We start from the raw sequence: 27,985 nt of genomic DNA, 5'->3' as shown, positions 1-27,985 counted from the left end.
TTCGCGAGATAAATTGTCTTGTGACTCTTGGTGGTAGTAGAAGAAACGATAGTACATTAATTGCACTTTGTGCCTTATGCCAACAAGAATAGATCCTACAGTTTCTGAAAAAATGCAAAAAACGGTAAACGACGACCGAGCAGATATTATTGGAGGTATGTATTAATTAATACACCAAGCTTTTGGAAGTGTCGCTCTAGCTAGCCTAGGCCGAGGCTGACAATCCATACTCTCTCTCCTCCCCAGCTGCATGATGCATCCTGGTTGTTTTGCTGGCTGTCACTGTGAGGTTATTGTACTTTCACAATTTGAGTGAGGTATCATCGGGCTAGGCCTGGAATACCCTATTCTAACTATTATTTTATTTCCAATATAGACCGACAACTATGTAAGACTTTTAAAATTAAGAATTGATTAAACCATTTTTTTTCTTTTTATACAACTAGACCACCAAGGTCTAGACCACCAGTATAACCGTTCCTATTTTCAGATGCGAGTACAGCGGTTTCAGCCAAGTCCTGATTGGTCGATTAATTATATTAAACATTTTCACACACTATGCAAAATTTAACATCAACTCGTTTGACAAAGTAATGTAGTCAAATCGTATGGATGTGCTTTCATTTCCTAACATACAATCAGTTTGTTTTATTCACCATGTTGTTTTTAAGAAAGTTTTGCAGGCTTTAACACTATTTAACACGTGCTGCCTTAACGTTTTTTTTTAACGGTTAAGTTATTTTCAGACAAATAACTTTTACTTAAAATATTATTTATAAAAAAATAACTCTTCATTCATATTCATAACGAAACGGATTTAACGAGGTAGCGGGTGTTGTGGTGCTGGTGCGGTTGCCCAACCCATTTTTTGGGTTTACCCAGACCAAAAGCGTATTTTTAAACTTTCAAGTTTTCAATTTGACTTATTGTTACTTAAAAAAATCTAAAATGTCACACAGCATTGTTTGTAGTTTGTACCCAAGTAGCTTTCTCATTATCATAATTAAGTACAAGAAAATGTGGTAATGGTTGACTGCCCTCTATTGATCTGATTACTTATTCAATAACGACGACCTCCTACATAACAAAAGCCTATTCAGAACATTTATAATTGTTGCCATGAGGAAAAGCATTGGAGTCTAGAAATTACCTGGTGTATTATTGCAAACTGAATCTTTTTGAAATTGCTTGCTTGCACCATAAATGTCAAATAGGGTCATACCTGACAATTCACAACTGATCGAGATGGAAAATACAAAAGCCAACGGAAATGATGATCGGGCTGAAGTTATTGGAGGTAAACATTGTGTCACTTGATTTTAATTCAGCTATCTTTAATTTTAGTGTCTATTACGTGAATAGCTTACCTGGATAAACTGATAAATTGATAAATAAAAGAACACTATTACTTTATTTCTTGAACTCTGTTTTGTAATAATAATAATAAATTGATAAATAAAAGATAAACCGACATCTAGGCCTTTTCCCCTTCGAGGGGAGAACATATCAAAAAGTAAAAATATTCTTAGTTTTCCCTCCAAATTTTAGTATCGGGTGAATCTAAATTGTGAGAAAAAAATATCAGGTACATATATATCATCTCTAAATTAAAAAATACACTACAGTTAAAGTTTATGATACTGAAGTATTGGCAAGACTATAGTTAAGAGAATATGCAATTATAGTGTGTACATTGTATATTAATGGCTTTACATAATGTTGACACAGTCGTACGCATACCGTGAAAGTAATTTAATAATTCACTAGATGGCCAAGATTTCATATTACTTTGATGGAAGTAGTCAATAGTAATAAATAGTAATCAATAACGGCAAACCAATGAGTCAAGAGGAATTAATGGATCATGAAAAGTAATAAACTATAAATGTAGTCATGTTCTGTAAACAACATAGTTGCTGTCAATATTGGCAAGTTAAGGCCCATTCACACTAGGACGATAACAATCGACGATAAATATATAAGCATGCATTTTTTTAACATAAAACAAAAGAAATTAGAAAGGGTTTCGTTCTAGGACTATAGGATAATCATTTATGCTGTCTTTGATAAAAATAATATTTTTAAAATTCCAATCAAATGACGTCATGATACATAAAAACAATAAAATCGTTGTATTGTCACGATATTATTGCTCTTTACTAATCATGACGTCATTTAATTGGACGTGTGAAAATATAATTTTCATCAAAGGAAGCATAGATGGTTATTCTATAGTTCTAGAATGAAAAGGTTTTATATTTCTTTTATTTTATGTATGAAAAATGCAAATTATTGTCTATTATCGTCGATCGTTATCGTCCTAGTGTGAATGGGCCTTAACAAATATCATTTACACATAGGCCTAAAGTTTAAATTTTTTTTATATCCATTTAACTCGAGTTTTACTATTACTGTACTGATTGTTTTGATTTAAATGTTTATCGTATGTATATGTGTGACTTTGGTTAAAAAATTCAATCAATCAATCAATAACAATCAAAAATCAGCAAAGTGGAAACATATTTTGAAGATCTAAAGCAGTCACAACCTCCTGCTAAGGTGGGGTTGTCAGAACGAACTAGATAGCAAAATAAGGCGCTGTCTACACTATCAAACTATTTTGGCAAAAAAGTGTGATGTGGCCAAATATGGTAGTGATATACTCTAAATATGGTAGTGATATGACCATATATGGGCACATCACATTTTTTTGTCACAATGTTCATAGTGTAGACAGAACTTAAGGATTCTTTGACAAGCTTTCCTATTTCCACCAAGTAGGATAAATAGAATTCCTGAATTACATCTTGACCTTTTCTTAAATTAGTTTAATTAGTTTACTTTTAACCAATTAGATTTACTAGTGAAAGATAATATCATTAACTACAAACAGGATTTAATTTTGTGATTATTGCATTGATGATAAATAAATTGAATTGAAAAGATTGAAAAAAAAAGATGTTATGTTAATATCAAAGATAGATAATATTTCTGTGAATATGTACCACTTTGTATTAATAAACAAATTGTTCAATCAATACTAAATGCAGAATATATAATGTGTTTATAATAATAATGATAATGATAAAATATATTATTTACATACATAATTGTCGATTAGAAGCCTTGGTGCAATCAAGAATATTTATTGTCTCTTAATCTTAATGTTTTCTATTTGTGTTTGCCGAATTAATAACGGGTTCAAATTATTTCATAAGAAATAAAAGCTGAATGCTATTAAATCTTGTCTAGTCTGGGTTCCAGACGGAGTTTTGTCTTAATATTATTATTAGTAAAAAGATAAATATTTTGGCACATATGGCGTTTCATACGTATACTACTTGATTTTGGATACTCCGTCTGGGGAAACACGCACAAGTCACGTGGTTTGACACCAAGAATTCTTGGTGCATACGATTATCCGGTTGACTAGTTTCAGCTGCATGCGATTGGCTACTCACCACTTTAATATTCATATTTCAGAATTTCAAAGACTCAACAACTAAGATGGTGCGCATGCGCTATGTTACGTTTAGACAATGTGTACTTGGGTACATTGATGAAAGTTTCTGAAGGCTAGAAATGATTTTATATGCCTAGTAGTCTGGTAAACATTTGATGGGATTTTTCCCAAGAACATGAAAACTCGTCTGGATATGATAGGTTAGCTTCTCCACAAATCTAACATTGAATGGATCATTTATTACGCGGAGATAATTTGATTTAATTCCCACCCAGACCCTGTCCTGTTCTGTGTAGTGGTGTTGCTTTGTTGTGTGCCGGTGGTGGTGTGCAGGTCATACGTGCGAGTTGAGTAGGACCTACGAAGGAGGCCTAGGCTAAGGACTAAACAATTAATAAACAAAACAACTTGGCAACACGATTTTATATTTCAACAGTCTCGACCGTACATTCAGCACTGTACGTACTCGATCTTTTTCATTTTGAAACAAAATGATCATTGGTTGATTCGAAATCCATATTTACATACCGCCCGCCCCATATAGCCAAATACGGTATGATAACCTACGTCATTCTTATCGGATGTTTGCGGTCTACAAATCGATTTCTATACGCGTTTCACAAGTCTGTATTTTCAGACAAAAATCACGGTCGCAATAAAAACAAATAAATAAAAAAGACAATACAGACTTCGGGCAAGTCTAAATCTAGTCATAAGTTTCTAACAGTTAAAATATTAATAATCATATTTTGTCAGAGAGCCAACACAATTACAATTATCAGATCACAATATAATGACATTCAAATAACAATAGGCTACAATTAAAGTATAATTAATAATAATAATAATACAATTTTTCTTTTATTATTTTCCATAAATTGTATTGTAGTTGGTAATCATTATTTCTGATGTTATGCTTTTAATCCAATTCTTCAAAGCTATCGCCAAGCATCTCTACTGTTGCCTAGTTACAATAATTTGCATGCAACATCACGATTACAGCTTGCTTTTTAACTGAATAAAAAAACGTTTAAATCACATTTTGGTACTTTTCAACCAAATCTAGTCAATCATAGTCTTTTTTAATTAATTTGTTTTTGGACGCCCTTTCTGTTTTTTCTTGTTAATGTTTTACCTGGAAATCTTTTTTTTTATGTCTTGGTTCATTCTTTAAAATTAATTAAGAAAGGTTCTTTGATATAATAATGCTTTATGCTTTAAAAGTCAAATAAATACTGTATTTTAACCTTTTAAACAAGAATATCTTCATTGACTTACTGTAGTTTTAAATCCATCAATACTTTAATATTTTGTAAAGGTTCTAAACTGTATTAAAACTGGTTTACTATGTACCATATTTCTATTTTTTAACCTTTTTAATTAGAAACACTGAGCCATACCAAAGTAATCTTGTTTAAAAAATAGTAATATTACCCGTAGTTGTAGTTTAAATATAAATATGATTTTTTTTCGAAAATATTGATTTTTTTTAAATGTCATATGATATGAGTAAGGTTGTACAGATTTATTCCAGGATGTATACTAGTCTTTGTTTACGATGACCTGTATTTTTCCGTTCATCTTCATGTGATGCGATGACATCATCAATACTGTACATAGTAACAACTTAAACAATACATGTGTGTGTATGTAAATTTATTACATTTTTTTATCTAAAAGATGATATTCAGATTTTATTACCATGTACTAGTAAAAATAAAAATAACTACAGTATATGTAATCTTCATGTTAGCCTTCTTAAGAAAAAATTATCATTGTATGGTCAAAAAGAAATATAATATCTAATTTTCTCCTTTATATAAATATATTATTTTATCCAAGGGGTTGCAAACACAAGTGTTCACATGTCTTGTTATGTATTGCACCTTTGTCTTTATGTTGTCTGTAATGTCACTGCACTAACGGGTGACCGGCAAACGAGCTTCGCTCTTACGGTTATCCATCCATATAAGTTGTTTATCTTATGTTCAGAAATTGAAATGGAAAATAAACTGAAACTGAAACAATGCTGTAGCAACGATATAGTAAACATATTCTTATATTGATCAAAACATACAATTAATTCTAGATATAATTGTGCCATTATAATTAATATTTGTATTTCCCAACTACTGTTGTACCACCAGCATTATAATATTACTGGTTGGCATTTATCCAGAATTAAAATGCATGGTTTCCTAACAGTCCCTAATGGTGTCCTTTATTTAAATGATGCTGCACAGCTCAGTGAGTTTCCATTGTTGGGAAATTAAATGCAATTGGCTTTCAGAGAGTTATTACTTATTTCGATTAATTATACGCCGTGTGGGAACGTTGTCAATTTTACGTGCGAGAAGTAGCGTGTGCCCTTAAAATGGAGAGCAATAACTTGAAGGTCGACCATACTGGAATTATTGGGGGTAAGAAAATGAAATAAGTTTAACTTTAAGTGTGGAGGTTGTTGTTTAAGCATTGTTGATAGTTGCCATTGAAATGGGTATAGTGTCTTTGAACAGTGTACCCTATGGTAGCCACCATTTCTTATGTATTGTTAGTGCTTTCATGACTGTAGAAAAATCTTCTAATTTTGTGATAATAGAAGAGTATAGCAGACCTTTATGCACTAGTTTTTTAACAGTACTTTACCATATGCATATAAATAGTATTTTAACATTGCCTTTTGGAATTTGATGTATTTTTCTTTGTTTTATTGTCTTAATTATGCCAAGCAAACAAATTTCCATTTTAAAGTGGACCAATAACATTTCACATCATATAAATTCAACAGCCCTTCACAATATGTTGTGTAAACATAGAATTGTTAAACTAAATAAATAATGGTAATTATTTGCCAGGTTGTTAAATATATTTACAATCTGTGTTATGTTTGTGGGGGCGTGTTCAGTGGTAGTACAAAATACATTTACTATGCGACCAATTGTGATGTATATAAAAGGAGGGGAGGTAAACAAACCGTGTGTTAAAGGTCATAGTTCAAACGTGCTGCCTTTAGGGTCAGTGTAAACATGTTTGGTATGTAGATCATAAGGCTGATAAGTGTTGGCCAAACATGTGACTATGATAATACACTAGTATTATAAGCATTTAGTAATTACGGTACCTGACGTGAAGAGTGTTTCGTTGAGGCAATGCAAGATTTTCAAATGGCGGATAAAGATTTTGACCAAAAACGAGGCAGCATGCATGCCGACGCAACAGGCATTATTGGAGGTATAAGCTGGTATATCCTATCCAACCATTAAAAATAGTTTAGCGATAGGTGACTGCACTTTCAATGCAGGAATATTGGGTTTATTGAAGGGAAGCAATTCAATGTTATTGTTGTTGTCATGTGTCTGTCAACTGACCTTGATTCATTCTTTTCATAGTTATTTGTAGGAAGCTTTTTCTATGGTATCAAATTTCAGGAGTTATGCGATTATCAATCAGAAAAAAGGTCAACACAATATAGTGTTACTCTGTACTGTTGTTTACAATGACGATATTTAAAAAATACAGAAATTGATTTAAACCGTTTTATGCTTAACATTTTATGCGTTCCCCTTTTTTTAGAGGGCGTGTCTCTCATGCGTGTATTGCAACATGCGAATTTCAAAAGGTTTTAATAATGGTAACTAACTTTCAAAATAAAAAAAAAATCTTTTTTTTTTTTGACAGCTGGCACCCCTGAAGGAGGTGTTGGAATCTGTGGCTGGATTTTGACCGCTCTGGCCTGGCTGATGGTCATCTGTACCCTACCATTCTCACTCTGTGTTTGTATCAAGGTAAGATAATTTTAACATCGAGATTGGAATAAATTTAAAGTTTTGTTTTAAATGAATTTCCAGATCAGTTTGTTGAAATTTTCCACTGGGTAATTTGTTGAAAATTAATATAGATAGTATAGAATTTGTGTTAGATATGTTAGAATTGTATTTGGTTATTATATTATTATTTAGTAACTATAATTAATATCTTGGAAAGTATGATCTTTCAAAATATTTATTTATTGATAGTGATACTCTATTGAAATTTCAAGATAATTTATTAGGTGATGTTTTAGTAGATACAAGATCAATATTTCACAATTTGGCATTCAATCAATCAAAAATATGTTTAAATACAAAGCTTACGTTATTAATATATTGTACAAAACAATATAATACTGTAAGTCAGAAATGCTAGGATTTCAGACTTGCGAGTTTACTAATACTATAAATTGCAGTTCCATTGGTGTCAAGCAAATACATTTTAATCTCATTTATTTAATTTCTTTTCAAAATTGAGTTTATAATTAGGTTTTCTAATGATTTATTTTTGACTAATACTTGTACTTCATTTTAAATTAATACAAAACATAAAAACAAATTATGGGATGTCGCATGTATTTTTTATATTTAGCAAAATATAAAATATAGATATAACAATACTGTACAATGAAAGAATGAGCATTTTTAAATGCCTTTATTGCTTGTACAATGTAACAAATACTCTCATATTGTGAGTGAACAATTTTTATTTATTTTTTTGTATAGGTTGTGCAAGAGTATGAACGTGCTGTCATATTTCGACTTGGTCGTCTTCTCCCAGGGGGCGCCAAAGGGCCTGGTAAGTATTACATAATACATGCTTTTACATTCAAGTTATTCATATGTAGTTAAGGTTTACCATTAATAAACACATTTCAGTTATGTGTGTGTAAAAATAATAACATGGCTGCTTTTAATTCATCCCTCTTATTTCCATAAATAAAATTTGCATATTTTAGGATAAAGATATTCCATGTTTTAATTCATAACACATGAAAAAACGACTGTTTTCAACTCAGCTCCACCTTGTTAAAAATAGAGCAGTTATTTTCACTATTCAACTCATAAACATATATTATTCGTATACTATTGTATAGGGAGGAGTAAAATAGACTTAGATTTAACACCCTGATAGTCTATTTGATCGCTACAACTACTTTGCTTGCCTAGAGTATTACTCACGAAGACATTTGTAGTATGTAATAATCAAAATTTGTTATTTATTTATATGGGCAACCTCTCCCAAAGGGCCCAGTTATGATCAGTGGCTGTCTGATGTACTAGCACACCAGTGTAACCCCTTCATCGTCTCGAAAGATGTAGTAGTGCACATGAGCTAAAAGTGTACATGGACCTACGGTTTATAGTCCTTATCCGAGAAGACTTGTTCTACAGTCCTTATCCGAGAAGACTTGTTCTACAGTCCTTATCCGAGAAGACTTGTTCTACAGTCCTTATCCGAGAAGACTTGTTCTACAGTCCTTATCCGAGAAGACTTGTTCTACAGTCCTTATCCGAGAAGACTTGTTCTACAGTCCTTATCTGAGAAGACTTGTTCTACAGTCCTTATTTGAGAAGACTTGTTCTACAGTCCTTATTTGAGAAGACTTATTCTGCAGTCCTTATCCACATTCTCAACTTTCTTTTCCTTTATTTCTAATTACTTAGGTATACTGTACACACACATTATGTTTAGTAAGCTTGCTTATAAATAATAAAGTACAACAATGATGGATAACGCTTAGTATGAGGAAATGGCAAATTACAAACGAAGTGTTATGATGATGATGAATATTTAATGAGAACTTTTCATGGTAAAATGGTTTAAATTACAATAACAGACAATGAATCTAGTTTTAAATTGATTGAGATTTTTATGGTTAAAACATTTGTAATGTTACATTTTTAATGATAACGTCGCCGTGGAGTAGTAAACGTGTAGTTTGATGTTCATTTCACATGGGATATAATTATCTAACGCATATTGCCGCCGTCGTATGCTATCAAAAGTTTAAAAGCTGCTTTCGTCTCATTGCTAAATTTATTAAAATTGTCCATATGGTAATTCTCGGCTACAAATGGTTGATAAATCATTTTCAGCAAAATCCGATTTTCCCCAACGGCATAATGATTTGCGAGATTGTGTCGGATCAAGCATACAAATGAATTGAGAAAATTAAATTTAAATATATATTTTAGGTTATGGCCGCTTGAAGCGATCAGCATCAAATTGAATGTCATTAATGTCGTAGGAAGTACATTTTTTAACACTTTAAATGTTAACTGTAGCGCGAAAGTGGATCAAATAAATTGTACGCATTTTAAAGTTGGATTTAAATCCTTTTAATTGGTTTAGTTTACTGGAGGGTTTTCTCAAAATGTGTGGAAGAAATAAAATTTGTTTCTCACTATTTGTTAAAGATGTATTGTCCCCCAAAAACATGAAATGAAGATTAATTATATCAGAGTTTGAATATGTTATTTTGTAGTTTTAATAAAAGTTAATCACTTCCATAGAAAAAAAAAACGAAAAAAAAATAATGTTTTCACTATATAATGACAAAATAAATGGTTAAATTCAACCAAAAATCCATGGCTGGCAGCCAATTTGACCATTTTTTGCTTTAAATTACATTTTTTCAGGTAAATACATTTTTTTTTCTCGATCCAATTTTTGGTCAAAGTGGATAACCATTATGTTACATTAAAATGGACTATTCAACAAAAATTTGATTAAGAATTATTATTTCACAAATAAAGGAACTAACATTGTTATTATAGTTATATTCCATTGATGATCTCAAATAGAATTTGTCAAGAATTATTTATGAAAAAAGATTTTGAACTCATTAAATTCATGTTGATTTTAACATTGTATTAATATCCGCAAAGCAGCGAGTTTTAGAAGCCTAAAGGGTCACTTCGAACATCTTATGATATTTATGATGGTAGTTATACAAACGATCCTCAAGTCATATTATTAACCATAGTAAGCTTTTAGAATGCTGCTATCGGTGATAAAAGTTCTGTCAGAAGATAAATTTTTCGGAATATTTTATTTTATTCGTTTTATTTTGTGTGATCAATCAATCCTATCAGTATAAAAAACCTGAGTCATTATACGTTGTCTCTGAAATAAACCACTTAGTACAACAGATACAAGTTACAACACTATACATGCATTTTGCATACAATGGTGATAAAAATCATATTTTATACTTGTATGTAAAAATAATGAATGTTTATGAGTACGATGTAAAATATAAATAATTTCATATTTCACCAAACTATTTGTACCATTGCACGAATATAAAAACATTATTTGTTTTATTCTAATATAACAATAACATTATATGCATTACATTATACATTACAGTAAATACTGTATTTTCATTGATTTGTTTTTATATTGGTATTTTGTCATCCTCAATTTAACCGCTTTTTTTTTTTTTTTTTTTAAATAAAATAATTTATATCTATATTATTATTTTAATTTTGAGGTATCTTCTTCATCCTACCATGCATTGAGGATTACACCAAAGTGGATCTGAGAACTGTATCATTTGATGTTCCTCCCCAAGAAGTAAGTTATTTATATTGGGCCGCTTCCTCCTACTCCCCCTCCTCTATCTCCTCCTATTTCAGATCTCTATAGGTATCTGGTCTTTAACTGGAGGAGAACGTTGTTATAAATGTCCAAACTTCAGCATTTTGTTCAGACAATGTTAAAGTGGTATTTTTAAAAGTTTCATTAATTGGAGATTTTTTGGATGGAATTCATGATTAGATTAGAAGTATCTTAATTGACAATGACACGGTCCCTAATCGACATGGTCCCTAATCGACATGGTCCCTAATCGACATGGTCCCTAATCTACCAGATATTTAATTAGAAGGATCCTTAATTGGTGACCCCTTTAATTAAAGATTCCATTAATATAAAGTGATTTGAACTAGATACATACAATGTGATTGATTTATTTAAACTATCCAATTTATGTTTGAAATTAATTGGTTTTTAATGTTTGAAGGTACAGCGTACTTACTTCATTCCATTTTCACACAATGATTTATTTAATTAATAAATTAGTAACCACATGATACGGTTATGAACTGTATGTTGTTGATTTATACAAAAGTTAATTAAGTCTACATTGAGTAAATAAGTTAATTGAATGATTGAATATGGATGTCTATTATGGAGTTATCAATCATATTTATCACATTTCCAATTGGCATAATGTTTTATGGCTTAGCTGTATTGTGACGGGAGTAGCTTAAACTACAGTATGTCTACAATATCAAATGTTATGTGACAACAACATATGATGTGCCCACATTGACATGATGATGTCATATACTGTATCACTACCATATTTGGGCACATCACACTTTTTTGTCAAACTATTTGATAGTGTAGACAGAGCTTAAAGGTTGAAATAATTTTTTTGGTAATTTTGGTATTCATAAGTATAGTAGTCTGAACTATTCATTACAGTATACGTTGTGTTTGTATTAGTTACATTTATTTCATTTTTATTTACCTCCGCAAAGGAGGTATGTAATCGGTAGCGTGTGTTTGTTTGTTTGTTAGCAGTATTACTCAAAAAGTAATTACAAGATCTTTACCAAAATGAATATACATATAGATATGTGGTTAAGGACCATTCCATTAAATTTTGGGACCATGGTCCCAATTCTGGACTACTTTTTAGTATACTTTTCAGACCTGCTACTACTAGTGTTAAAAGATAAGACAGGATTTTTCAAAAGCCGGCGAGCAGTCCTAAAGTAACAAGTAAACTGAAATTGCATTTTCTCGAGAACTACTTGTCCAAAAAACTTCATTTTTGTACAAGAGGTAAGAGTTATTTAATGTGCAGATTCTTTTATGCGAGTAGTTTAAAAACCCTATTTCTTTTCAAATTCACTCGTTTGATTTTCGCGTTGCTGTTCTATTGTTAGTCAACTGAAGCTATTGTTAATTGAAAGTCTTGTTTCATAACCATTCAACCAAACTCGCATACACATGCTTGTAGTGAAATTAGCCTAAATCACAAACAGCATTAAGACACACACAAATATACATTTTTTTTACCGGAGAAATCTTATGTAGGAGAATTTTAAAGTAGGCGAAGGTATGTACTCTCGGAGTGCCTTTCTAGTTTGTTCATGTTTTTGAGTACCACCAATAAAAGGTGTAGCGAATAAATAATTTAATTTATGAAAACTATGCCTGGTTCAATTTAAACATCATTTGTAATCCATTCCAATTAAAGGCTAGTATTAGTTTTCTAGGCACAGTATTAGTTCAACATGTTTTTAATTGGTTTCATTCAAATTTAGAGATCGTTGAATCTCTCTTTGACTGTAAAGGCATTATTGTTCTATTTGTATGCATGAAAGGGTGTCATAATCATAAAGTGATGTCATCATCATAAAGTGAATGAATGATTGGTCTAGATAGAAGTAAACATCAAACATTCTAAACATCATCAGTAAAATCGTTTACGATTGTTTTATTTATTTTTTCATTTATTCAATCTTTTATTTTGGTCCGTAGAAATTGATGTTAATGTTATGTATAAATTAACAAAACTAAACTGTACAGACTAAATACAATAAGATGCACTCTAATCTCAGGATTCTATTCCACATGGAGAGCATTGACTTTAAATACAGTATAAGACATTATCTATTATTGTTGAGACTAAAACATTTTCAATTGAAGTCTACACATGAGGCCATGTATAGAGTGTATCCATCTTTTAATTGGCGATTTTCTCACTGTTGGATAAATAATAATAATAATAAATAAATAAATAAAATATCAATTATTTTTTTTTTTTAATTCATAATTCATCTTGCATAGTACTAGTACCATAATATTATAAAGGATTTCAGTATTTATGTTTAGCCCAAAACGCTTTTTAAATTGAGTGTTTAAAGCAAAACAAGCTCAACACACCACGTAGTATTCGTGTACCATTTGCATTCAGGCAGTTAAGACACTCTTAAAAAAAACACTCCTCTTCATTAAGATTTATTTTCCAAACCGTTTCGTGGAATCATTCACGTTTTTAAGAGGCATTTGAAGAAAGATGATCTGCATGCAGGGTACCCTGTTAATCTGCCTGTGACAGCTGTGCCTACTGCTTTAATGATATGCAGTCTATAAGATGACTCTTGTGTGATGGGGCCTCATTAGAAAATCAGACATATCGTTGCCAAGATCAAATTGAGATAATAATCAAATAGGTTTACAAAATCACATTCTCTTTAGCATTACTGTAATTTATATAGATCGTTATGTAAAGTTGGTTTTTTGTATTGATTGAAAATTGAATTGAAAAATATTGCTTAATGTTAATTTTTAAAATTAAACAATTTTGTTTTAATCTTTTTGGTTTTACTTTTTCCACATCAATCCGTATCAATAAATTGAAGCTACTAAATTCCAGATAAAATTAATAATTGTTATTAACAATAATGATGATTTTTATACACAATATGCCAGTCGATAATAGTTAAGATTTACATTAAATTAATACCAACTACCAGATGACAAAAATTTAAATTAACTATAACAATTGTGTAATATATTTAATTTTAATCATATTTCTGAAATTTTGCTGAGATGATAGCGTTGCTAGTCATCTTTTATTCATCATTTTTTTTTCTTCTAGTTACATTTTTTGTCATTTTAAATCCGTTTCTATGTATTTTTTAATCGGATTTGCTGACAACCGACATTTCTTTGTTTTTTACGAAGACAAATAAAGTTTCTTGTTTCTTGTATCATCTCCTCTATTGAAGAAATTGCAAAATATTTGGGTTGGTTCAAATTATTTCCATAATTATTAAGGTCCAACGCCTTTTTGAATGATAAACTATGAATAAAATTGTAGACTTGATTTAAACAGACAAGACTAATCAAGATGAATAAAACAGACTATGTTAGCACGTGGCAGCGGCGGTGTCGCCAAACGAAGCATTCATCATAATCGTTGATGTAAAATTTATAGCAAAGAAGAACACACTCGGGTTAAATTATTAAATTTAATCTTACGCCCGTATTCTTAAACCGGACTTTAGTCGTAGTTCGAGCTAAAACTAAAAAAATGACGTCATTTTAATTCATAAACCGAACTTCAACTAAATCACCGACTAAATCAGGCCAACCTCGACTAAATCGAGACGGATTTTGATCGATTTTTTTAGTCCTGGAGGGGGCAGGCTAAATGGTCGACTAAATGGTTTTTAAACGATGTTTATAAAAAACGTAACAGTCATTGAGTTGTTATATTGGCCAGATATTGAAGAATGAAATATCTATATTTATATTAGCTTAATTAAATATACATTGGTATAAGTTATAATAATGAAAATCATCTTTATTTACAACTGTATACAAATTACATTATTTTCTTCGCGCAAGTCCGACTTGAGCTACGTCACGCCATAGCGACAATGGGAGATGCGGCAATTCACCACGCGATGGAATGTTTAGGGGGCCTAGCGCTTTCTTGTCACGCTATGAAGTGCGTGGTTCGTGGCGATCATACTTTGTTGGGGGCCTAGAAAATATAAAAGTTACCGTACCGCCATGGTTCCTAAATATATTTTGAAGATTTTATTTGTTGTTAATCAAATATACGATTTAAAATTATTTTTCATGTATATAGTCCTGATGCGTAAAAAGTGTTGTAAGAAATGGAAAGTGATATTAATGCGCAAAATTTCGTCTGCTCCTCAAATACTCCCTCGTCATTGGCCAATGTATAGCCTTTGTTACCCAGACGTGTGCAACTCGACTAAAAGCTCGACTTCATTAAGTCGAACTGCAAACTTCGACTACTTCGTTTTTTAATCGAATTTGAAGTAATAGCTCGAACTACGACTTTTTCAAGTCGAACTTCGAACTACGACTAAAGTCCGGTTTAAGAATACGGGCGTTAGTATCTTAACACAGCAGATATTGTGCGTCTTACAACATAAATACACACAGCATTGTCATGGTAGGCTGTGTAATATAAATACATCTCAGAGATACTCAAATTTGTTTAACTTATAAATTCATTATTTTTACTTAAAGTTAAATTGATTTCTTAGCTGTGATCCGTTAAATTTAGATTTATTTGTTTTGAAAAAAAAGTGATAAATTTTGTATTTTATCTTTGTATTGTATTGTACATACAGAATCACCAAAAAAAACATTTAACAATTTTTTAGTCCAAAAATGAACTGTAAAATATTAACATTTGGTCAAAATCCTTGCAATAAGATGCTATTAATTTGATCAAAAATATTCATCCATCATTTACAGTTAATAGTATTATTATAATTCCTATTTTAAAATAAGTTCAAAGGAAAAGTAGATTTAATTTATGAAATATCCTGATAATACGATTGTCAGAAATTAATAGTGTGATAGCTTAACACACAAGAAGAAAAAATACAATTTTGTATATAATTTAAAAGAAAATCTCATTTAAATTTATAAATATTTAAATTTAATTGAACTACAATTGGAGCAACGTTGAAATATTTATGTAAAACCGCTTCCTATAATGATTATAAAAACACTAGCTTATATTATATGCATTATATTGTAATAACAGAAGATGCATTTGGAAGTTAAATTTGTGTTTTCAAAGATAATTAGAAATTGACTTTATGTTTATGGCATCGAATACTAAGAGACCTATTAATATGCCATTATGATTTCACAGCAAAAATTTTGCATTATTTTAGTTATTTATAATAATATGATTATTATCATTATTATTATTATTAAATATTATTATGAAGACAGTCATTTTAGAGCACTAGGTTGTAGGGGATATTTTAAGAGAGGGTCTTTAGATTTTAGAGGTCCCATTGAGAACATGTGAATTTGATACCTTTTTTATAGATTTCACTGAGAATTAATATTATAAATAACTAACATTACGTTTCTTGCCAATCAAACAATTTTTTAAAATATTTTATATATTTATATAGGCCTAATTTTGTCAAAAATCCTAGTTTTTTTACAGTAGGCCTACTAGTATTACTAGTAAAATTTGCTTATTTTGTAGTAACTAGTTAGTAACATTATCCATATATGTGCACATCACATTTTTGTCACATACAGTTTGATAGTGTGGACAGAGCTTAAGGTAGAGAGGAAGTTCACTGCTGTATATGAAGGAGATTATTAGTATTGATGTTTAGTGAAATAAAGTAGGGACATTGTCAGGTAGATGACAAGGAGGATTAGGGACCACCTTGGGTAGACAACGTCAGGGGTAGGGATCACCTCCGTTACACGTGATCTGTGAAGATTTCAATACTATGTGGAATCGGAGAGTATTGTATATTGAAGCGTATCTGGATACAAGACACTATACAAATTACAAATTATAATTAGTGCCGTATACTGATTACGCCATAAGTGATTACACCCTATAATGTACTGTACTGTATGAGTATTACTGTATCTAGTCTAAAGCTCTGTCTACACTATCAAACTAGTTTGACAAAAAAAGTGTGATGTGCCCAAATATGGTAGTGATATACCCAAATGTGGTAGTGATATGACATCATGTCTATCACATTTTATTGTCAAGTTTGATAGTGTGGACAGAGCTTTAGGGTTAACTATTAACTCTCAAGGCCCGACTGCTTAAAATGCTACATTAGGCTTGTGTCGTCACACTGCAAACACATTATATCCATCGCAAAGGCATCCCACCCACCCTTTAATTAATTGTCTGATGTAAAACGACGTTGTGATTTAAATGGTTGTTAGGTAGAGTAAACAAAACAATAACTTTTCTACAAACAAAGCACTTAAAATAATGAATGACCTAACCTTTTCTCTAGAGCCGTTGGTTCCAATTATAATACATTGTTGATGAGAATGGCTCAAACGTATTCAAATTAGAATACTGCAATATTGCACAGGGTGCTATCACTTTTGGATAATAATACGCTCATTATGTTTTTATTTCAACTTTTATTCCAAAATGTATTTACCCAACCTATATCCCATATTTTTTATTGAAATCCATTATAATAATAGCGGTATGGTTTCTTATTTTGATGTTTTTTTGATGCCCTATTAATTATGTAAATATTATGGTATTAGGCTTCAGGCTACGTTACATTATTATATGATGAATTTTGCAATAAAGACCAATATATATGGATATATATTATATAAACACATCAGATATAGAACATTAATTCTAAACCACCCGGTCGTATACTGAAATTTAATTAATTAATATGAAATGATAAGATGAGAATAAAAAAAAGGTGCCCCAACCAAGATTTGAACCCGGACCATCTGCTTGATATGCAGATGTCCTAACCATTAGACCAGGCTTTAATGGTACAGTTCAAACCCGATATTTACTGTATATATAACTGATCAGGCTCTTGTTTTTGTTTGTATTTGAAGTTGTTGCTATTAAATTAAGTTGTAGACCACATTTAGCATGTTTACATTTTCAAATTAACAAAATTAAACACTCCTCACTTTTGCTTATAATATTTTTGTAATAATTCTTTAATAATACATCGAACATGAACAAAATAGGGTACCATATACCTTTTCGTCCATATTTCTTTAATAATGCATATCATCCATGAACAAAATAGGGTACCATTATGCCTTTATTCCAACAGAAAGTGAAAAAGAAAGTTGACTTTTTTCATTCTTTAGAATAAAAGGCCTATTATAGTACTTCAATTCAAAAAACTAGCCTGAATAAACTGTCATATGACCTTGTACTGTATAACAAAACACGGTACTGAGTCAATTCAGTACACAAAGACAAATCTTACTTTTGTTACAGCAATAAACCACGATTATTAGAAATAAGAGTGAATGATGAGAATACCATTTGAACATATTGACAAAAATGAATACATGATTTACAGTAAAGTACTTTTAGTACTGTACGGTAAATTAGTGTTACAAACAAACAAGCTTCACACTGCAGGGTTCCAGGGTTTTGTAAACGGATAATATTAACAGTCTGTCAAAAGGGGAGTGTGAGCCCTTAGTTCTACCTTCCTTGATCCTCCCTGCACTGAAATGAGAAATGCTTTCCCCAGTAAAGAAATGTTCTTACTGCAGAAGAAACAAAATAAACGAAAGTTAAAAATGTTTGTGCGTATTTATTATTAACTTTTCATTTTTATTTAACAAAAGATTTTGACGCGAGACAGTGTGACAGTGTCTGTGGATGCCGTTGTCTATTATCGTGTACAGAACGCCACAATCTCAATTGCAAACGTCGAAAACGCTAATGGTTCTACTAGACTTCTGGCCCAGACCACACTCAGGAACGTACTGGGAACAAAAAATTTGGCCGAGATACTATCGGATCGGGACAACATTAGCACATTTATGCAGGTTAGTTTATCCTTTACCTATTCACAAAGTAAGCATGTTTATGCAGGTGAGGCTTTCAATACCTGTCCATAACGTATGACGTGTTAGGTACTTAAAAATGTTCTAAATGAGCATGTATGCAGGTGAAGCTTCCCATACCTGTCCACAATGTATGACATGGTAGGTACTCAAAACATGTTCTAAGTAAGCATACTTATGCAGGTAAGGATTTCCATACCTGTCCACAATGTATGACATGACATGACTTCTTATGATGGAAGCATTGTTTACATTGGCTTAGAAATAAAGTTGAGTATATCGACTCTATGAATTAGTAATGGAAGCTTATAACATTAGAATATCAATAAAAACTAATTTTATGGAAAGAGAAAGAGTTTCCATTAAGTCCTGTTAAGTTAAGGATAGTTGGCTATATTCTACTATTTTACAACCTGTCATAATACATAGATAATTGGCAATCTGTCATATCCATATTGTAGATTATTATTAACAATATGTCAAATCGATAGATTATTAACAATCTGCCAATATTAATTGATTAAATGTGCGATCCCTGAACGATTGTTGAAATGCAATAAATTAGGTAGAAGTCAAACAGCGGAAATAAACATCTTCCATTAAAATGCACTTTACGCAGATGTAGTTGACGTACTAAGTTATGCATTAACAAAATACTCAATCTACAATTCAGAATTACAATTACAATAATAAATATTTGTTAATTGGATCAATATTGAGTAAAGTCAAAGGTTAATGACATGGAAACAAAGTTATCTGAAATTAAATTTAAATTGCATTTAGTTTTATAAGTATATATATTGTAAAAGTTTATACTTGGTTTGTTCTCATTACAAGATGATAATGAAGACTAGATCGGCACAGGGTTTTCTTCATGCTCTGAAATAACAAATTAAAAGACATACAGTGTAGGCCTATATTCATATATTTAATTCAAAAATAAATTTATTTCTTAAAATAAAAACAGTGAAATCTTATAATTCATTCAACATTTATTTAGAAACAGTTCTAGCATACATTTACAATCTGAAAAAGAAGTAAAAGAACTTGTCAAATACCAACCCCAAATAATCAATAATTATTAATAAAATAATAATTAAAATCTTAAAATCACTTATTGTAAGCAAAGCTTTAATTGTCCGAGCAAACTAATAATTTAATATAATATAGAAAAGGTAGATAAGAACGGAAGGGTGGAAAAATTCAAATGCATTGAAATAATTCCAAATTAATTATTACATTCAAGTGTACCCGTTTAATAAATATAAACTTTGTCTATTTGAAACACAGCCTTTGAAAACAACCATTTACTGGTTTATAAATAGAAATCTGTGTTATTATAGTTAATTATTGGTGTTATAACCATTGCATAATAATTGCTAAAATTTAATTTGCTTTCTGCAAAATCATAATTGCATGTTTTGATTGCATAGCCCATTATGTATTACTGATCGAATATTAATAAATTATAATAGAGGGATGTCAGTCTTGCGTCTCATCATGTTTCGCTCGATGTAAATTGGAATATTTAATTCATTGACCTTACGATGTTGTTAGTTGCTGAAAGCAGGAGGCCTGGCAAGTAAACACAGATGCATTGTCAATTTCCATTAGCATGAGTATTATACCTACTAGTAGTACTCTTTTATTATAATACATTTATTAAGATGATTTATTCTTTCCTGCTCACAAACAAAAAACAATTATTATATAATAAAGAAATATTATAATGATAATATTATTCTTCCACATGCAATGAAAAGAATAATGATGTGGCTGTTTCTGAATCTAGGTTAAAAAGATACAAAATGAAAAACTAAATTTGAAGTCAAATTAAACAGCATTATTCTTTCATCCTTGATAACACCTTAAAGATGTATTGTCCCCTAAAAACATGAAAAATAAAGATTAATAAAATCAGACTTTTAGTAGATTATTTGTAGTTTTAATCAAGTTAATCACTTCCATAGTAAAAAAAATTGAAAAAATAAATGTTTTCACTTATAAAATGGTCAAAGTGGATAACTATTAGGTGACACTAAAATTCCATATTCAACAAAAAATGTTTTAAGAATTATTTTTTCAGGGAACAATACATCTTCTCACTTATAAAGAGACAAACGAATCGGTTAATTTTAACCAAAAACCACTGTCTGACAAACAATTTAGGTATTTTTTGCCTTAAATTACATTTTTTCAGGAAAATAATTTGTTTTTCGATCCACAGTTTCTGATCAAAGTAAATAGCTGTCATGTGACACATTAAAATGGCATATTCAAAAATATATTTTTTTTTAAATTATATTTTAGGGTGGACAATATCTTTAATATTTAATACATAATGATTGTACATATTAATTACACTACAGTATTTCAATCATGAAATTTCAATCATTTCCATATCACAATTAAAATATCATTTACTATGCCTACAGTACAGTTGTCATTAGCTATTATACTATATTTAGAAAGTAGTTGCTAGATTGAATTGTCGGACGCAATAAAGAAAGTAAACTATTACATCTTTTGTCATCGTTGTAAACAAAATCAACATCGTCATCGTCGCCTTCTTCTCCTTCATCGATTTTACTCATTATCAATTTCAACACACTTTCACATCTACCCTGCCGCAGTACACACAGACTGACGATGCAAGTCTAAGTAAGATATTTACACAAGGTTTCGTTTCGACTGGATATTGGATGCATTGATTAACTGTGAGTCTGTGGTGTTTAGTTTCCGTGTAAAAATCAATTCCTGGTCAAATGTAATTTACCACGTAATGGAACTTGGTTTAGCACTGTGGTTCCTATACTGTGTTACAGTACTATTAATACTTTGCAATTGCTAAAGCGTTGTCTACACTATCAAACTAGCTGTGATATGCCTAAATATGGTAGTGATATGACATCATCATGTCCATATATAGTATGGGCACATCACATTTTTTTTTTCACATAAAGTTTGATAGTTTAGACAGAGCTTATGTTTTTGGGAAACACTTGTGTCTATACTTACGCACAAACCTAACTTTAGTTTCATTCGCTATGATGGTGATCAATCAACCATGACGTCATCAAGGCGCCATTTTGTCAATTCACATTATCCACCATAAATTTATAACTGCTTGTCAAACCTCTAAAGCTCTGTCTACACTATCAAACTCCGGAAAAATGTGATGTACCAATATTGGACATGATGATATCTTACCACTACCGTATTTAGGCATATCATCACCATATTTGGGCACACAGAGCTTTAAAGTGTATAATGGTGTAAATTTAACCGCCTTCATTCAATTAAGCACATTGCACTTTTTTCATTTCATGAAAGGAAGATGTTTTGTTAAATAATTGAAAATCATATATTCGAATTCAAGTGCGAGTGAGCTTAAATGTTCCCCAATTAATAATGTAGAGAGTTTTATTTCCCAATTAAAAAAATATAGAAATAATTGGTGTTTGATTCTAAAGTTTTCTGAGGGTAACATTTTATATCTCCCACACATTCTCGGTACTGTCTCTATAAACTCTGTCTACACTATCAAACTAGTTTGACAAAAAAAGTGTGATGTGGCCAAATATGGTAGTGATATGACATCATCATGTCCATATATATGGTCACATCACATTTTTTTGTCGCATAAAGATTGATAGTGTAGAGTTTAATGTTATTATTGTGATATGTGGAGATACAGCACTGAGTGTCAGACTTGCTCATCTAAATACTTACTGTTAGTGTTTTTGATGTACTTTTTATTTCTGCATATTCTTCTTTAAATTTGTCTTGTTTTCTTCTTTTTAGTCATCTCTTGATGAAGCCACTGACCAATGGGGTATCAAAGTGGAACGTGTTGAGATGTAAGTAATTCTACCGTACTGTATTATTTTTTTATGTTTTAACCACAATTTCAGATCAGTTTCAGATGTTAATGACCTAGTCCAGATTATACATCAACATAAAAAAACATCTATCAGCAAATTTAAAAGATATTCATTTGCACGTTTTGCTTTGGGATTTAATTTAACGCACCATTGTTTAATAATTTTTTGCTATAAGGGCAAAAAGAAACAATTGCAATAATGGCTATGAAGTTGAAACTGGCAGGATGTAAAAAGTCATCTTTGTCGTTTTTCAAATGTCATTACGATGCAGTATAATGAAACTTGACAACTCTAAAAATATAATTTTATTCTAAAATAATAGATTGTAATGTACAGATGATTAACATACGAAATCTGAAAGCATCACTAGTTTCTGTTATTTTTCTTTAATTACTTAATTTTGACCTAAAATATATAATAGCAACAAACATCAGTTTGTACATGGAGGACAAATTAATTTAAATATAAAGAATTATTTGTTTATCCATGGTCTTACATAGGCACATGTTTATCTAACATATAAAATAAAAATTGTTATAGCATAAGCTCTGTATACACTATCAAACTTTATGTGACAAAAAAATGTAATATGCCCATATATGGACATGTTGATGTCATATCACTACCATATTTGGACATATCAGTACCATATTTCAACTAGTTTGATAGTGTAGACAGAGCTTTACAATGTTTTATTCTTGCATTGTAGTAGAAATTGATTCATACAAGCTTAATTATATGCAGGAAGAGAAATTTATATTTACTAGAGAAATCAGACACTGATCATCTTGTTCTAGCTATAATTAATTGTTGAATCCTTAGGTTACGTTCACACAGGTATCTCAACCTGTAAGATGTTGTCTTGTCTATAGCTGTAATTGTTGAACCCTTAAGGTTACGTTCACACAGGTATCTCAACATGTATGCTGTTGTCTTCAATATAGCTATAATCAATTGTTGAATCCTTAAGGCTATGTTCAGGTATCTCGATATGCTTTAATGGACAATGCATAATGCGTATGCTTAGCATGTCAACTAAAACTACTAAGCAGAAATTTAAGTGTTGTTATAATGGCCAAATAAAATCAACATCTTTTTATAACCATTATTGGATTTAGTTTTTCATTGCTTTCTATTATAAATGAATAGAAAACATAAATTCATTCTAAAGCTCTGTCTTCACTATCAAACTTTATGTGACAAAAAAAAATGTGATGTGCCCATATATGGGCATGATGTTGTCATATCACTACCATATTAGGACACATCACACTTTTTTTGTCACATTTTGATAGTGTAGACAAGGCTTTAGCTAGACATGAAAGTCCAATCTGTATTGAAGATTTAAATATGATAAAAATTTGTATTTTACAGCAAAGATGTGCGTCTGCCAGTACAGTTACAACGTGCCATGGCTGCCGAGGCCGAAGCTGCAAGAGAAGCAAGAGCTAAGGTAGGTTACTATGTTTGTAGTTGAAAAACTAAGGTCATTCAGTGGAGATAAATTGTTTGTCCTTTAAAAGTGTGCCCAAATGTAATATGACATCATCATCCTCATATATGGGCACATCACATTTTTTGTCACATTAAGTTTGATAGTATAGACAGAGACAGCCAAAGTAAAGTTTTGGGAGAGTTGACTGTAGTATTAAAATATCTTACAGATGCTTTTAATGTTATTGTCAGGTGTTCGAATCATATATGAGTCCACTATTCTTCTACCATTTTGAAAGTTTTGTTTTTTGTATATTTACTTTTTGCTTTTATAATGGAATGGAATGCACATTTCTTCTTCTTTGTTTGAAATAAATTATATAAAAAGGGAGGACAGTGACGGACTTATTTGAGTCTGTATGTCCCTTGACCAAATGATTCTTTATTGTTTGTACACATACTGTATGTTGATTTTGTTCGAAATAATTTATATTTAGGTCATTGCTGCTGAAGGTGAACAGAATGCTTCACGTGCATTGAAAGAAGCCGCTGACGTTATCGCGGAATCACCCGCCGCTCTCCAGCTCCGTTATCTGCAAACACTGAGCAACATTTCCGCCGAGAAGAACTCTACGATCATCTTCCCGTTGCCTATTGAGCTTGTTAGGTAAGTATTCAGTCGGGCAACTCTCTATCAAAACTTTCTATTCATTACAACCAGAAATGACCAGGAATACCTGCAGGACAGCTGGATATTTTAGGCTAGCCTAAAAGTGTCTAGGTACATGTCTAGGAACACATCCAGGACAGCTGGATATTTTAGGCTAGCCTAAGAGTGTCTAGGAACACATCCATGACAGCTGGATATTTTAGGCTAGCCTAAGAGTGTCTAGGAACACATCCAGGACTGCTGGATATTTTAGGCTAGCCTAAAAGTGTCTAGGTACATGTCTAGGAACATATCCAGGACAGCTGGATATTTTAGGCTAGCCTAAGAGTGTCCAGGAATCTTTGCAGGACAGCTGGATATTTTAGGCTAGCCCAAAAGTGTCTAGGAACACACGCAGGACAGCTCAGTTGGATGCGTATGAAATAAAAAAAATAAATTAAAACCAAACAACAGTTAGTTATAGAGTTCAGGTGTAATATTTGATTTAAAAGAAAAACAGATTTTAAAAAGGCACTTTCTGTAAGCTAAATTATTGAAAGGCAAGTAACGTAAAGCAGTGGTAGGTGTAAATAAGTGCACCATGAATATTTAAAATGTCTTAACATTGTTAAGTAATAAAGCAGACCATGGCTGTATGCATAATTTAAAGGAATCAATAGATGTAATGGATTAGATAAGACTATTACCATACACTGCCTCCAGTGTTGTATTAAAGAAAACACTTTGGCTTCAGCTCGCGCGCATGTCCTGCTTAGCTGAAGCTTTTAAATGTCACCATCTTGAAATCAGTCAATGAAACAATATATATAATTTTTCAGTAATTTGCCTTTGGATTTATATAATGTATATAAATTACTGAAAAAATAAAAATGCTGTGGGTATCAGTGGTTCGATCTCAATGGATATACAAAACAATCCAAATGATCAAGTAGAACAGCCAGAAAAAATTAGCATATTTAGCATATAGATACAGTACATAACATAATGAAATCAAATTTGTATTGATTAATTTATTAACGTTAAGGGTGGCCTACTGTATCTAGTATCTGTGTAGAAAAAGATCATTTAGTGCCTTCTTTCTATAAAACATATAATAATATGAAAAATATTGAATATTCAGACAATGGTATCACAATAAATTCTGTATATTAAAAATTAGAATTAATTATTGTTAGTGTTATTAATGAATATCTTTTTTTTTTCTTACAGTGGCCTTTTGAAAAAGTAGACGAAACACGAAGAACTTGAACCTATGAACATGGAGTAAAGCTATGAATTGACTCGCATATTTTTTAAGGATTTTTATCACTATGTAAAAGTTACTTTTTAATATAATTGATATTATATTTAGACACTTTAGTGGGAATTCTCACACAGTAATGGTGTATTACTCTATTTTTTATCCAAAGAAACCAACGTATTATTAATTAGTCTTAATTAATTTATCTTCTGTGCTGATTAATTTCTTCCAAGATTGCTAATATGTGCCTATTTCCTTCCAGAGGCTTAGGTTCCTACTAGAGATGCAACGCAAGGACATAACGCAATGTAAGCGAGTTGACCAATCACAAGCAATGGATTATTCAAACTGTTGCTTGTCATTGGTTAACACGCTTGCTTTGCGTTTACGTCCTTGTGTCGCGTCCTATAGAGAGAATCACAGAAAAAGGTTTAGGTTCAGGACAGACAGTGTCTGTGTGAAGTGTAAAATCGATGGTAGGAGGAAAAACAGAACAATATTCTCCCTATGGTTAGAAAAGGCAGTATTATTATAATCTAAAAGAACTGACAAGTTTGGTGTTCTGGTTGTCACAGTGGTTGTGGCTCAGGCATTCAAACTGATCTGGTAGGCCTACTGACACCTCAACTGCTGTAGTCCTGAGAGATTGCCTGGGACATTAATTTCACAACTTTTAGTTAGGCCTAGCATCACATTTCCTTGTTATTGTCATCGTATTTCCCACAAGCTCACATTTACAATCAAATTTTGATACTGTTAAGTAATCTTACTCAGATGAAATGATTTGCGCACCTTTTTAGCAGAACGCTGCGATGTAAATATTAATTAGATAGTTTGAATGTGTCTCCTAAGATGTTGCAAGTAATCCTAATATGGTGTAGATATGATTCTTATTTATTCACATCTGTGTTGTGCCTTTTAAAATTGTTTTATTTCATTGGTGGTCTGTGTATCCATTGGTCAGTTGGTGCAAACGGTTGACCTATAGCTTAAATCCCACAAAATCGCTTGTATACACGTTGTGAGAACTACATGTCTGTTTTCACTTGGCTGTATAAATGGGTACCTTTAGAAAATTTACATTGACTGTCTACAGAAAATGGCCATCTTATTTGCGCACAAGAGATAAAAAAATGATACGTTGTACCATCTCAACCTTCTTGGCTGGCCCTATAAATGAGTTCCTTAGTCTACACTGTCAAACTCTGTGACAAAAAATGTGATGTGCCCATATATGAACACAATGATGTCATATCACTACCATATTTGACAGAAAATCCCTGGGACTCGTCAACGGAAAAATGATAGTGTGCGTGTCATGTGACATGCTATACCATCATGACCTTCTTGGCTGAGATATGTATTTTTTATGTAGAAACACATGAGAACACTTAAATTATTTACTTGTAATAAAGACTTTTGGCACACTTTGATATTACCTATTTGTTGTTATTACCCACTGACAAGGAAGGCACCATTGTTTTTTAAATAAATTTATTTTTTACTTTGAGATGTACGTTTGATAACTTTTGACAACGCTAAATGAATATTTTGGCCAGGTACAGATTTTTAACTAAATTGAGAGAATTTGTAAAGTTTCTAAATTTGTACTATACTTTAGAAGGAATAACAAAAACCCCATTTCACACGTAACAGAGCTTGTAAAATTTGTAACGATTAAGTTCATATTTGAAAGAGCTATCAGTCTTGTTGCATATTGTTTAAATGTTGGGCATTCTATTAGTTACAATTTTCTAGTTTTTATGAAGCCAAAGTAACAAAGTTGTTTTTGTATTCGCCAAAAACGTTTTATTATAATAACATCAGAGGTCAAATAGATTGTGTATATCTGCTGTTAATTGAACATGACAATGCAATTAGACTAGTTGACAACGTACAGGGCTACATGTTGATACCAATTCTTACAAATATAACATGTCATGTAAGGAACAGAGATGTGGAAATAGTGTTGCTTTTTGAAAATAAATTCAAATGTGATCAAGTTGGCATAAAATTAAATGTATGCTTTCATACTGCGTTTGAACACGACAGCTTATTTG

General features: G+C 31.2%; 1 protein-coding gene across 4 annotated transcripts; it reads left to right on the top strand.

The window, feature by feature from the left end:
• Position 1: 1 nt before the first annotated feature.
• LOC140047165 (stomatin-2-like) lies at positions 2 to 27,358 on the top strand. 4 transcript variants are annotated; one of them, XM_072092018.1, is made up of 9 exons: positions 2 to 155; positions 7,142 to 7,248; positions 7,999 to 8,071; positions 10,773 to 10,855; positions 18,476 to 18,679; positions 22,502 to 22,557; positions 23,956 to 24,034; positions 24,513 to 24,682; positions 25,895 to 27,358. In XM_072092018.1, the coding sequence occupies exons 1-9, from the start codon at positions 77 to 79 to the stop codon at positions 25,911 to 25,913; spliced, it is 870 nt and encodes a 289-aa protein (XP_071948119.1). In that variant the 5' UTR covers positions 2 to 76; the 3' UTR covers positions 25,914 to 27,358. The 4 variants fall into 4 exon arrangements, with proteins under 4 accessions (XP_071948119.1, XP_071948117.1, XP_071948120.1 ...); XM_072092016.1 differs by lacking the exon at positions 2 to 155 and adding an exon at positions 1,104 to 1,297; XM_072092019.1 differs by lacking the exon at positions 2 to 155 and adding an exon at positions 5,723 to 5,883.
• The last annotated feature ends 627 nt before the right edge of the window (positions 27,359 to 27,985 follow it).

The sequence above is a fragment of the Antedon mediterranea genome, chromosome 4 (genome assembly GCF_964355755.1).
Source record: "Antedon mediterranea chromosome 4, ecAntMedi1.1, whole genome shotgun sequence".
NCBI classification, from domain to species: Eukaryota; Metazoa; Echinodermata; class Crinoidea; order Comatulida; family Antedonidae; genus Antedon; species Antedon mediterranea.
The sequence above is the reverse complement of the archived record's forward strand: the minus strand, read 5'-3'. Positions and strand labels throughout refer to the sequence as shown.

Bases quoted from the DNA above. Each gene is read 5' to 3' on its own strand.
- LOC140047165 (XM_072092016.1), top strand. From the start codon at position 1,204: ATGTCAAATAGGGTCATACCTGACAATTCACAACTGATCGAGATGGAA. The intron at 8,072-10,772 runs GTAAGTATTACA...TTTAATTTTGAG, and splicing joins AGGGGGCGCCAAAGGGCCTG to GTATCTTCTTCATCCTACCA. The intron at 18,680-22,501 runs GTTAGTTTATCC...TCTTCTTTTTAG, and splicing joins ACATTAGCACATTTATGCAG to TCATCTCTTGATGAAGCCAC.